At 35.7% G+C, this 14,553-nt stretch overlaps 1 protein-coding gene across 2 annotated transcripts in view; it reads right to left on the bottom strand.

Annotated features, from left to right (window-relative positions):
* Positions 1-14,553, bottom strand: part of DERA (deoxyribose-phosphate aldolase) — a 123,425-nt gene that overhangs the window by 62,433 nt on the left and 46,439 nt on the right. For both annotated transcript variants that reach the window (XM_079140402.1, XM_079140401.1), the window contains exon 5: positions 12,687-12,821. In XM_079140402.1, the coding sequence (XP_078996528.1) occupies positions 12,687-12,821 (135 nt within the window). The remainder of the gene's footprint in view (positions 1-12,686; positions 12,822-14,553) is intronic.

Genomic DNA, 14,553 nt, shown 5'->3' with positions numbered 1-14,553 from the left:
TCACAGGTTTGATCAGAACTTTCCAGTCCTTTCCTTGGCTGCTAATTAACTCTGTTACTTGAGAAAGTTACTGAACTCCAAGTTTCATTTTCTCCTCAAGATTACACAAAACAGCCCTACTTCTATAGTTCAAACACTTCTCAAATTCTAGGAATACATATAAAAGTAATTATTCAAATGATTATGAAGGTCATCAATTAATTATGTTTCTCTCAGGTCCATCTTTAATAATAAGTACATGTAAAATAAAGATAAAATTTGATTTACTCTAAAAGCTTAAACTGAATACCTAATACAAAATACCCTTTATTTATTGACTTAAGACAATTCTGACAATTGTGTTAGCTCTCAACTGGAGAAAAGCAGAGGGGTAGGGTACTCTCAGCTATCCACTGGTATAAAGACTAAAAGGACTGACATGTCTCTGGGGCCTAGGGAAATTCTTTGCTCATATGCTGCCAGATCATGGGTGATGAAAAAGGTGTAGTCCACTGTGTCAGAGAAAGTGAGAGATACCCTTCCCAGTAAGTACTGGGAATTCTGGGATAAGGAAGACTTGCTGAACACCACCAGCCTTGCTGGGCCAGGGAGAGAGTCTGCAGAGTCCAGACACTGTCATATATAAGACAATTGATCAAACAGGCAAATATTGACCAAATAGATGGCATACACTGAGGTAAGAAAAGTAAAATTTCTCACTGACAATAAAGAAGGGCATAAATACAGAAAAGGGAAAGGTGAGACTAATCCTTGTGATATCAGATTATAATGGAAGTTGTCAATGTTAAGTCATGAATACTAATATAAATCCATAGGGAAAGAGACTGTTAGATGAAAGAAGGATAGAAGGATGGATGGATGGATGGATAGATGAATGAATAAACAGTTACAGATATATATATATATATATATGTTTGTGTGTGTGTGTTTTGTGTATGTGTATTTCCCAGATGCATCTGGTGAGAAAGTCTAGAAATAAGAATATTTCAATAGCAATGAGTATACTCAACACCCAGATCTTGGTTTTTAAATACATTCTTCAATAAAAGGAAACAGAGTTCTTTGGAGAAATGGCTGACTCTAGGACTGAGGTTGTTTTAGTCAGCTTTTTCACAGTGGTGACTGAAAGACCCAACCAGCACAACTGAGGAGCAAAAGTTTATTTGAGGGTTCGTGGATTCAGAAGTCTTAGTCCACAGAAGTACAGCTCCATTCCTTAGGGCTTGAGGTGAGGCTGAGCATCACGGTAGAAGGCAGTGGCAGAGGGGAAGAGCTCACATGATGATCGGGAAGCAGAGAGAGAGACTCCACTCTCCAGATGCAAAACATACACCCTCTAGCCATATCCCCCATGAACCACTTCCTCCAGCCACACCACACGGGCCACCTGTTTCCACTCAGTGAATCCCATCAGGATTAATTAATTCACTGATTAGGGTGTAACCCAATCATTTCTCTTCCAAACCTTCTTGCATTGTCTCACACATGAGCTTTCAGGGGACACTATATCTAAACCATAACAGAGGTAGAGAAAGTCAAAGATAAGCCTGAAAGCAAGAAAGTTCTCAAAAAATGATGGGAACATCAAAAGCACAAAGGAGCTAGTTTGAAGCAGCTCCCACTGGCCAAATCTGAGTATCAAAATAAGTAATAATAAGTAATAAGAGTTGGGGTTGTAGCTCAATGGTAGAGCACTTGCCTAGCACATGTAAGGCACTCAGTTCGATCCCCAGCACCACATAAAAGCTAAATAAACAAAATAAAGGTATTTTTTTAAAAAAGTAAAGATCATAAAGGATTCTAATCAATTAAGTAAAATAGAAATATATGAATCCTTATAAATGGAAGGGAGGGAGGGAAGAAAGGAGGAGTGAGAGAGACGGGGACAGGGAGGGAGGAAGGAAGGAAGGAAGGAAGGAAGGAAAGAATGGAGGGAGGCAAAGAAATGCCAACTAAGTATAGATGAATTGATGAAATTAGAAAATTACCATATGGTAACTACCAAAGTAATAACTGAAGAATTATCAATGGATAATAAAATAGTGAATGAAAGGTGAGCAACAAGATATTAACACAGTCTCAAAAATATCTCCATTTATAATATGTATTAACTACTTATTAAAATGCAAAATACTTATTAATTACAACAGAAAAACTTGGCAAAAATCATCCTAGCCAAATAAAAAAGCATCATCATTAACACTGGAAAAATTAACATTTTGTGACTCCTGAAATAATGCACTGAGAACAGAGCAAAATGTTTGTGTTATTCCTGTCTAAAATGCATAATTTGAATCTAATAATAAGAAAAAAACACCAAACAATCCAAATTAAGGTATATTTTACAAAATAACATGCCTTTAATCTTCAATGACAAGGAAAGACAGAGAACTGTTCCAGACTGAAGAAGAATAAAGAGACATGTAACAACTGATTCTAGACCTAATAAAGAACACTACTGGGACAATCTGCAAAATCTGAATAAAGTCTTTTTATTTAATGGTGTGCTCTGGCTTGATACAAGTGTTCTTTTTAGGAAATACAAGTGTTTTAAGGGTAATGGGTCAGTAGGTTTGAAACTTAACAACAAGCAGTTCAGAAAAAAACTGTGTATGTGCCCATAAAGAGAGAATAAGAGACTGGCGGAAAAGGTAAATGAAGTTGATTTTTACAACTGAGGACTGCAAGACAAGCAAACTGGAGTTTTGTATACAATTTTTGCAACTTTCCTGTAAGTTTAAAATTACTCAAAAGTAAAAATTAAAAATACATGTTTGAGATATGTTTATTATAATTTGTTTAGCATCAAAGCATTTTTCTTATTGAAAGGCTTTTGAGACTATCAAACACTCTGGTTTTTAAAGTTTCAAGAATATGATTATATATCAGACATTATCTTGTAATCTGTTTTTTTTTTGTTGTTGTTAAATATAATCATAGGTATTTTCCATATTTATAAAATAGGTCTATAGCACAATTTTTATGAGTTATACAATCTGCTATCACATGGACATAAAAATTTATTCAAGAATTTTCCTATTATTAAATACTTCAAATTTTTTGCTATTATAAATAATACTTCAATAAAGTCCTTATAGTTAAGTCTTTGCATACATCATGATCCTATTCCCTAAAGTCTTCATTGTTTTTTCTGCTCACATACTCATGTAATATATGTTCATTGTTAAAAATTAAACTTTACAAAACTGAAAATTCCCCATCTAAAAAAAGAAAGAACAATCCTTGCCACATACCAGAAAAATAATAATTTGTAATAATAAAAGATGACTGACAAATGCAAATAGAATTCAAACACCTCAACTTAAATTAGTCAGAATAATGCAAAATTTAACAAAACACATATACCAGAGAAGTGGCTGGCATAATGATGTTATATTAAAAACCTGATAATAAATGTTTTGACTTATAATGAAGTTTTCAGGAGTAGTGAAAGTAGGTGTACTAGAAACCCAGGATACATTATGTGCTTGCTTAATCAATATCATGGCAAACTTGCAGAGCCTTGTCTCCTGCTCTGTCCCCCCACATCCCTCCTACTACTGCCACACTGATGAGAAGTGGATGTCATAACATGACCTCTGTTCAGTACTTGCAGTTGAAAACCAAGTAAGGCTGCCTTGGTGGAGTGTTTGCTGACAGAAGTCAAAGAACTCAGCCTCACTGGGAAATGCCTGTGTGCATCGGAGTGCAGATCCAAGCAGTGGATGGGAGCAAGGGGATCATATTGCATCTATTTTGTTTTTTCAATTTAATTTTTAATATTTAAAAGGATATATATATATATATATAAACTTTTTGAGATATACAGTTCCTTATTGTTGTCTATAGTCATCCTACTATGCAATGTATATCAGAACTTCTTGCTGCTATCTAACTTAGCATCCACTGATAACCTTTCCCTCAGCTTCTACAACAGGTTAAAAACTGGCTCTAACTTCTGCAACGCTGCCCCCAGCTGCCAACAGGACCTATAGCACTTTACTTCCCTCTAAAATCATCCTCTTTCTCTCCAAGTTCCATCTAAAAGGAAAGTCTATTCTTAATCTTTAAGTAGCTAAGAATTTGCTAAGTTTTTCTTGGAAAAACAGATGTAGACAACCTGGTTAGTAAAGTCTGCATGTGCAGAATGGTGCATTATGTAAGAATTTGTGTGCTTAGAAACTGTGTATCCCATCCAAAAGCCATAAAGCAGAATTCCTTTTATATTTCATGCTATTCAAAAGCAGTTAAAAAATAATTGCTAATGAACATATCTAAGCAATTATTTTTGAGTACAAGAAAGATGTTCAACACCGCACAAAAATGGCCTGAAAATAACTCTTAAGATAATTATATGTACAGTAAAACACTTAATATAAAATTGTGCAGCCACCTGTAATACTAAAAAAGTAACGAAATATTCAAGAACACAGCTTCATCCATCAAAGCAACTAATTAAACTTGTAAGATAAAAATAGAGATGGGCTTAAAACACTAGGTAGTAAAAAAACCTACAAGAAATAAAACACACATACTTTTGTCAATAGTATTTGAAGTTCTGAAGAATCATAGCATAAAAACAAAACCCATAAAAGCATACAGCTGCCATAAGTATCTCCAGAATTCCTCTGTTATAAACAATCCTCAAAACCAAGAAAACACAAATTATAGATTATGTGATTCCTCCCTAAAAAGTATATATAGATTTAGAAATGCTTTTCTGATGAAATAATACAATTAACGGCTCTATGAAAGAAAGAAAAATAATTTCTTGTCAGAGATGTTCTATCATTCCTCTTGTGCAAAAATAAGCAAATAAGAGAAAAAGATTATTGAACAGATTCAAGATTTTTTAGGATCCACTTCATGTAAGAAATGAAAGATATCATGACTTTGGCCCTGAAATTTCATTCTCTCATCCTGAAACTCTTGACAGCTCTGAGGTTTATACACCACAAATCAAGTTTAAGAGAACAACTCGGGGATGAGCCACTGAAAGAGATGAAAGGCACAGGAGGTTGTGGGTACAGGAGACCAACAATACCTTCAATAGGTATGTTGTTTGTACTTTGGGGGGAAACACGCAGAAGGTCTCAACAAGGTCTGCTGGTGCTCCAATGTAAAATCAGTCTCAATGTAAAAATTCAGTTTAGATCCTAAGCTCAAGGAACAAGATTCCTGAGCAAGGTCTGAATTGATAACATTTCCATGTTACTGGTAAATATATTAGGTATATGTATGCAGTACAGAAAGGTCATTTTAAAAAGTGGAAAACACCTCTGTATATTTACACACTATAGAACACAGGTAATTTTTAAAACCCACTCATTAAGGTTTATGAGATGACAAACCTTTCTGGCAAATGCTCTCTTCAAAGAACTGTTAGAGAAATGTAACTTAGATGTCAACTTCAACATTGCCATAAAGAAATACTGCATTACACTTACCAGTCACAGGAATAACACTCACCAACTAACACTCAAGGATATTGAGTAACGCTCAAAGAAAATGCCACAAATCTCAGTCTGCACAGTCTAAAACCCTGTTCCTCACCTCCAACCCTCAATTCTGATTTTGCATGTGCACCCAGCAGTGAGAGAGATTCTGTGAGAAGAGGAGCTGGACAAGTACTTAGAAAATGTTTACTGGGTAATTCTGAGAACCAACAATACACTCCACAGTGTATCCAGTCAAAACCACCATCCCAAGTGACAAATTACATGTATACATGTCTACCTTCAGATGGAAAGGAGTGAGGGAAGTACTGTCAGGAAAGGAAGCATGCCATAACAAGCTTAATATGACCCAACAGGAAAAAGCTGAACAGCCAAGGACCAGGTTAAAAGGTCCAGAACAATATCAACTAAAAAGGTCTACAAATCGAAAAGCACAGCAGTCTGGACTGTCACCTATGTGGCAAATCATCTCAGAAATTTCAGTAGCTCCTGAAAACATCATCATAATCCAGGATAATACAAAAATCACTAACAGAATAATTCTGAATAATCAAAAAAAAAATTGAATTTTATTGAATAGAAATTATTAACAAAGTAGGAAAATATAAATATTTTAATAGATTTCTCTCTAAGAGATTCTCTGATCTTAACAGGATTCACTAATTTTGAACATGTACATCTATAGAAATGATGCATGAAAAGCAACATGGTTTAGTGGGAAAATGGAATACGAGTTCAAAGTCAGGTGGACCCAGATTCTAGTGCTCAGAGGTCTGTCAGTCTTTGTCATAGGGAACATAACTCAAATCAACTTTCTATGGGAGAGTGTGTAGTCTGAGGAGAGTTTGTGCTGGGACAAAACACTTCAGGGATGATAGAGGAAGTGGGGAGGCTTGCAACCCAGACACAGGAGTAATCAGAAACATAAAGGAGAATCTCAGGAATTTAAAGTTACAAAGCCATGATAGTGTTTCCAGAAGGAAGAGACAGTCCACTATTGCAAACACTGCTGAATAAAGCTAAATCAATAACCAAGGAGCATTTCCTGGGCGCAGTGAAATAAGAAGGCATTATTAACTTGATTAGAACTTGTCAAAACAAAGAAATAGAACTCTTTCAACAATTTCAGTCCTAAAATGGGCTGCAGCTCAGTGGTGGAGTGCTTGCCTAACAGGCACAGGCTCTGGTTTTGAGCCTGCACCACAAAAAGAGAAAAGAAAAAAGAATTTCAGTCATAAAGAGGAGAAAAATAAAGGCAGATTTAGCTGAGGACAAAAGGGAATGTTGGCATGTGAGGATTTTTTTTTTAAATGGATAAGAAAATCTTGTGTATTTAAAAGTTTGATGGAATGAGCGAGAACAGAAAGGTTGAAGAGACAGAAGAGCAATGGTGTCCAAAACATGGAGTAAGGCCTCTGCAGAAGACAAGAGCCATAGCACTGTGAGAGGACTGGCTTAGGAGGAAAGAGAAAAAAGGAAGCAAAGAAAAGCAGACCAGAAGGAAAAGCTCTAAGAAGATACTGTCTGAAGGTGTCTGGGGCCTCTGAAAAGCAGCAGGGAGGTCATATGCTAACAATGAAGAAGCTACAAGGTCATAGGAGAGCAAAGTAGAGATGTTGAATGGTTGCCAAGCAGAATGCAAAAAGAGGAATACAATCCCCTCACCAGTCTCCTCTCTCAGCTCACACCCTCCACTGGGACCGGCTTGACCACGAGAAATGGTTAGGATGCACTCTGAATGTCTAGGTCTAAAAAGTGGATTCTTCCTATTGCACTTTACAAAGTATCCTACAAACCTCAGTGCACCTAGATTTTAAAAATAGACTGATAAACATTTCCATCAGCACATTCCAAAACATTAATTGGAGGTCCCTACTTTAGTAAACACATAATATTAAAACATAACACTAAAAAATATACTATGTAATCAAATGGAGAATCAAAATTAAAACAAAATACTGAAGTGAAATAAGTCCTAAGTCACTGCAGGTTTCTATTTAGAAATAAATTTCTGGTATTGAATGTTCCTTTTCAATTTGTTTTGGGTCAAGAGGTTATTAGCACTATAAGAAAAAAGTTAAAACAAAAGTATGGTCTAGGACACAGATGTGTTATTATATTTTGCATGGAAGCCTATTATTGAGAAATTATCAGTTCTTTAAAAACAAGCATCCTAGTTCATTATGGAATAGCCAATTACATCAAAACACATCCCCTATTATATTTTATATTCTAATTAGTAATATCTGAGAGAGAGTAGCACTAGTTATAATCTAAGGTGTACATCTATGTTTACACCTGCTTAATATAAAGACATAAAGGACACAGAGGTTTTCATCCAACTAATTCACACAGTTTATTTCCAGATTTGTTTTAAATATGTGTACTCACTTTTTCTTCTTACTTGAGTTTTAAATATTAACTGAAATCTGTGACTAAGAGCAGATAAGCAGAATTAATACATAAGGACAGGAATATCTACTTAAAATTAATCTTTTAAGGATAATCACAATTGCCCCAAACACACATGAACAATAATAAGCAAAGGAACATGAATTGAAAGAGCAAAAAGTTATTTGTGAACTGTGGAGAATTTAAAGCTGTCAAGGGTTAAAAATGTTGACAAGGGTAGATGGGGGGGGGGTCGGCAATAGAAAGGAAATATATGGGATTGTAGCTAATATTCCAAGATAAAACCCCATCTCCCAGCTTCACTTGCAGTCAATCATTGTGGTCATTTAACTCAGTTTCAGGTCAAGAAGATGCAATAAGCAAGTGTTGTATAAGACTTTTGGAAGGAACAGCCTTCTTCCTACCATCTAGAAGGGGAGACTAAAGAACTTCAGAGACCACCTAAGACAACACAGTGCTGTTGGTAGGAAGCAGACATCAGGTACTTTGGAGCCAGAAGATGAAAGTAGCCTAGGTCTCCAAGAAATTTGGGTGGCTGCACAACACCCTAGAATTACCTCCTCTGGACTTCATATAAAAGAATAAATATTTGAGCAATTAAACTCCTACCTAAATCTTTGCTACTTCCTAATCAAAAACAATTCATAATTGATAAAAAATGGAATTAGGCTTTACAGATAGATAAAGACCCTGCAGATAAATACAGTAGTCCCCCCTTTAATCAGTTGTTTTATTTTCTGCGGTTTCAATTAGCTGGGGTCAACTGTGGTACAACAATACTAAGAGGAAAAGTCCAGAAATAAATAATTCTGAAGTTTTAAATTGCACTAGTAGAGAGGTAAAATCTTATGCTGTCCCATACTGTTCTGCCAGGGATGTGGATCACCCTTTGCCCAGCATATTCATACCATCTATGCCACCTTCTCCAAGTCACTTAGCAGCCATCTCAGTCATGGGGTCAACTCTTGCAATACCGCAGTGCTTGTGTTCAGATAGCCCTTAGGTAGTTACCTAATGCTACACTGCAATGCCTATGGCATTCACCACTTGTCATCTCATCACATGGGTGTCTTTTCATCTCAAATCACCACAAGAAGAGTGAGTACAGCACAATGAGATATTTTAAGAGAAAGACCACATTCACGCAATTTTTATTGCAATATATTGTTATAATTGTCTATTTCATTATTATTGCTATTAATCCCTTACTGTGCCTAATTTATAAATTAAACTTCATCATAGTTGTATATGTAGAGGAAAAAACATTGTATATATATATAGGGCTCAATACTCTCTCAGATTTCAGGCATCCACTGCAGGTTTTGGAAGATATCCTCTGTGGATAAAGGAGGGCCTACTGCAAAGTTGAACAGAAAGAGTCAAAGAAAGATATCCATGAGATGCTGGCAAGTTCAATAAGTAGGTTAAGAAGATAAATATTATAGGTATCATTTAAACTTTTTTAAAGGGTTCAGGTAGGTCTTGAAAGTCACACTGCAGTACTGTCAGGTTTATTTCCAGGGAGTGAGAGTGTGGAAAATGTTCATGTCCTTTACTAAAATCTGGAATTTTTGTTCATTATAGTGAGTAGGTGGAACCTCCATAATCAGAACAAAATGTAGCTTTTACCCTACATTTACATATCTAAAGAAAAAAATATCTTCCTGGCTTTTGTATATGTGTATGGTACTGGGAATTGAAACCAGTGGCAATCTGAGTTACATTCCCAGTCTTTTTTTTTTTTTTTTTAAACTTTAAGACAGGTCTTGCTAAATTGCTGAGGCTGTCCTTGAACTTGCAACACTCTTATCTCAGCCTGCCAAGTCCCTGGGATTACAGGCATGTGCCACCACACCTGGCTTCATTCTGGCTTTAATTTGTGGTTTCATTAAAAGATTTTGGTTAAATTATTTGCTATGACTTTTTTCAGAGAGAATCGTACCTACATTAGTTATTGATGTCTTATTTTTAGTATACAAAACAGATTTAAGACAGTTAAAATCTATTTGATTCTTTGATGTCTAATTATAAAAAAACAGTATCGTGTTACTAAAAAGGACAATGCCTTTTTACAATCTGAGAGTGAATCTTTAGTCTCAAAGATGAATATGAGATTTATATTCATTCCATGTGTAAGAAAACTAGGAGTAACACTCATAAAGAAGAATGAAATTATGGCATTTTCCAGTAAATGGATGAAACTGGAGACTATCATGCCAAATGAAAAAAGCCAATCCCCAAAAAAATCAAAGGCCAAATACTCTCTCTGATATGTGGATGCTAACACACAAAAAGAGGGACAGGAGGGAAGAATAGAAGTACTTTGGATTAGACAAAGGGGAAAGAAGGAAAGGGAGAGGGGACGGGAATAGGAAAGACAGTAGAATGAATGGGACATTACTTTCCAATGCTCATATGTGAATATACGACCAGTGTAACTCCACATCACATACAACCACAAGAATGGGAGGTTATATTCCATGTATGTATAATATGTCAAAATACACTCTACTCTAAAAAGTTTCTTCTCAGTAAAAGAATCAATAATGTGAAGAGAGAGCCTGTAGATTGGGAGAAAATCTACCACATGCACCTCAGATAAAGCATTAATCTCCAGGATATATAAAGAACTCAAAAAACCTTACACCAAAATAAACAAATAACCCAATCAATAAATGGACTAAGGAACTAAACAGACACTTCACAGAAGATACACAATCTATCAACAAATATATGAAAAAATGTTCAACATCTCTAGCAATTAGAGAAATACAAATCAAAACTAATCAAAACTACTCTAAGATTTCATCTCACTCCAATCAGAATGGCAATTATCAAGAATACAAGGGCTGGGGATATAGTTCAGTTGGAAGAGTATTTGCCTCACAAGCATAATGCCCTGGACTCAATCCCCAGTACCACAAAAAAAAAAAAAAAAAAAAAAAAAAAAAAAGAATACAAGCAACAATAAATGTTGGCGAGGACATAGGGAAAAGGTACATTCATACGTTGCTGGTGGGAATGTAAAATGGTGCAACCATTATGAAAAGCAGTATGGAGAGTCCTCAGAAACCTTGGAATGGAACCACCATTTGACCCAGTTATCCCACTCCTCAGTTTATACCCAAAGGACTTAAAATCAGCATACTACAGTGACATAACACATCAAAGTTTACAGCAGCTCAACTCACAATAGCTAAACTATAGAACCAACCTAAATGCCCTTCAATAGATGAATGGATAAAGAAAATGTGGTATATATATATACATATGATAGAATATTACTCAGTCTTAAAGAAGAATGAAATTATGGCATGTGCTGGTAGATGGATGGAGCTGGAGAACATCATGCTAAGTGAAATAAGCCAAACCCAAAAAACCAAAGGCTAAATGTTTTCTCTGATATGTGGATACTAATTCACAATAAGGAGAGGGGCTAGGGAAGAATAGAGTTACTTTAGATTAAGTAGAGGGGAGTGAAGGGAGGGGAAGGTGTATAGGAGTCGGAAGGATAGTAGAATGAAACAGACATTATTACCTCATGTACATATATCACTTCATGACTGATGTGATCCTACAATATGTACAATGAGAAAAATGAGATTTTTTTCCATTTGCATATAATTTATCAAAATGTATAAATGCATTCTACTGTCATGTACAGTTAATTAAAACAAAGTTTATGCAACTAAAAAATACACTCTACTGTCACGTATAACTAAAAAGAATAAAAATTTTTTTAAAAATACTACTAGGAGTAAAAATAGAGTTAGTAAACTCATTCATAATCCCACATCCTTAAAGTCCACAAAGATTAGTATGAAAAATGAGATTTCCACCAACACATTAAAATAAACTGCATAAAAAACCTGCCTGAAGTGATTCATGTACTGAGTAACAAAACAGTACATAAGAGTAATAACTACTCCTTTCTACAAGAAAAGCATATAAAATATAAATTAAAATAAATTTTTTTTAAAAATGCATGAATCGAGGGGTGGGAGGGGTGGGGGGAAGGGAAAAAATAACAGAATGAATCAAACAACATTACTCTATGTAAATTTATGATTACACAAATGGTATGCCTTTGTGGCATGTACAAACAGAGAAACAACATGTATCCCATTTGTTTACAATAAAAAAAAAAAATTAAAAAAAAAAAAATGAGCGCTCCTAAAATTAAAATTAAAAAAATGGATCCAGATACTCTCAATTCACGTGATTTAAAAAGGTTCAAATTGGGTAAAATAATAAAAGTAAAATGTCTTTGAAAATAAAAAAAAAAAAAAAAATGCATGAATCTACTACATGAAAATTACTATTCATCTATATACCCAAAGTGATATTAGAAAGTTCATGCAGACTGGAATCTACCTAGATTTGTAAATGTCACAAGGACAAGCAATCTTATCCATGTTTTCTCCCAAATTCACCCTCTGACTTGTAACCAAGAACAGTGATCTGCAAAACATGCTGTCTTACCAGATCCCCACTTCTTTTCTCCCCAAAGGGAAGAAAGAACTAGGATATTCCCTGCACTTTTTTTTTTTTTTTTTTTGGGGGGGGGGGTACTAGGGATTGAACCCAGGGGTGCTACCACTGAGCCACAACCTCAGACCTTTTTATTTTTTATTTTGAGACCTTTTTATTTTTTATTTTGAAACAGGGTCTCACCAAGTTACTTAGGGCCTAAATAAATTGCTGAGGTGGGCCTCAAATTTTTAATCTTTCTGCCTCAGCCTTCCAAGTCCCTGGGATTACGGGCATACACCACCACAGCTGTTTAGGACTCCTTTTTAGGCAAGAACATGCACCTACCTTCCCACTGGCCTGTCAGCACCAAGCTCCTGTTAATGACCACATCGATTTCTGAAGCTCCATCTTCCACAGCTAATCTGATCTCTTCTAATCGTGTCTTTAAGTGAGTCTGCCCAGCTGGAAAGCCAGTGGCCACTAGTAGAGATTAAAAAGGGAGGGGGGTGGAGAAAAATTTTAATTGGTAAGTAGCTCAACAAAGAATTTCATGTCCCCCCAAAAAATAATCAGCATTTAGAGAACAAAGAATAAATGACACTTAAGAATGTCACTAACATTATGTACAACATAAGAGTGAAGAAATAATGTTATTTCATGTAGTATTTGTGTTAGGACAAATATTAAATATTCTCTAACAGGGTTAAAATTAAGCTGTTGCAAAGATGCTTATGAGGGTGCACTAAGTAACCAGCAATTGAGAAAATACGTTATCAATAGCCAGGATGGTACACACCTGCAATCCCAGCAACTGAGAAGACTGTAAGAAATGAAAGTTCAAGACCAGCCTCAGCAACTTAGCAAGACCCTCTCTAAGTAAAAAGGACTGAGACTGAGGCTTTGACCCAGTGGTAAAGTCCTTCTGAGTTTAACCCTCAGTACAAAAGGAAAGAAGAAAAAAAGGGAGAAGGAACACATGTTATCATCACAGTGATGGTCACAACATAGTGGTATAACCTTGTTTTGATCAATACTAGTTAATTCTGGATCCTACTCTTGATCAAGTTGCCTATCTCTATTTTCTCTTCATTTACTCACTTACAAATGAACCTCCTTAGCTGTAATAACCAGATCATAATAGAGGTTCCTCTCACTGAATATCTTTAAAAAAAGAAAAAGAAAAAACAACCACCAAATGAGAAAAAAGGAAAATGGGATACAGAAGAGAAAAACACCAAATCAGTCCACAGAATTGGGCCAGGGCAGAGGTGGCAAGAGGGCCAAGAACAAGTGAGAGGAAAATGAAAACTCATCTATACTTTTGAAAAGTTTTTAAACTTTTTTATATGCTCATCATTCACTCCATCTCTGTTTCTAAAGATGACCTATTGTCTTCCCTTGATGTTATTAAATTCCTTGGATCAGCTACCTTAGAGAGAAGCAGATCTCCCTGTTGAATAAAGAAAAACTGGGCTGAGGCTGATGAAAAATTAAGGTCTATAAAGGTATAGCTTCCAAATACTTTGGGAATCCTCACAAATATGTTGTACATAAATACAGTATACCATGTTCCTTCTGATGCTTTTCTCTCAAAATAAATTAGTGGTCTTTATAGACTTCTGGGTTTTTGTTTTGTTTTGTTTTGTTTTTTGTACCAGAAACTGAACCCAGAGGTGCTTTATCCCCAGCCCTTTTTATTTTTTATTCTGAGATAAGGACTCCCTAAGTTGCTGAGGGCCCTACTAAATTGCTGAGACTGGCCTCTAACTTGCAGTTTACGGACTGCTATTTTAAAGCACCAGGATACTTTTCTGACATCTTTTAAAAGTAGAATATAATTTTATATATGTCTATCCATCCATCCAGCCCATCCAATCAACTGTCCACAGACACGCACACATACACATTAAACTGAGGCTTTTCAAGATTTTCCTCTTCCTGGTACCTGCTTAATCCTGCTAAGTCTATCTTAAATTCTTAAGTCAGTTAATTCCTGCATGTACCCTCTTTTCTGTATCCTCTGGGTATCAGAGGGTTCTCATCCTCTCCCATGGACTGTGGTGAGTCTCCCTAACTCTATTTCGGCCCTTTCTAGTTTATCCCTACCATCGGCTAACTCACTACACTGAAGCTGATCATGTCACCCCACTGCTTAAAACCTTTCAGGGCCATCCCCATCATCAGAATATAGCCCCAACAAGGCACAGTTTGT

Source organism: Sciurus vulgaris (genome assembly GCF_902686455.1).
Source record: "Sciurus vulgaris genome assembly, chromosome: 5".
In the NCBI taxonomy this organism is placed as follows: Eukaryota; Metazoa; Chordata; class Mammalia; order Rodentia; family Sciuridae; genus Sciurus; species Sciurus vulgaris.
The sequence above is the reverse complement of the archived record's forward strand: the minus strand, read 5'-3'. Positions and strand labels throughout refer to the sequence as shown.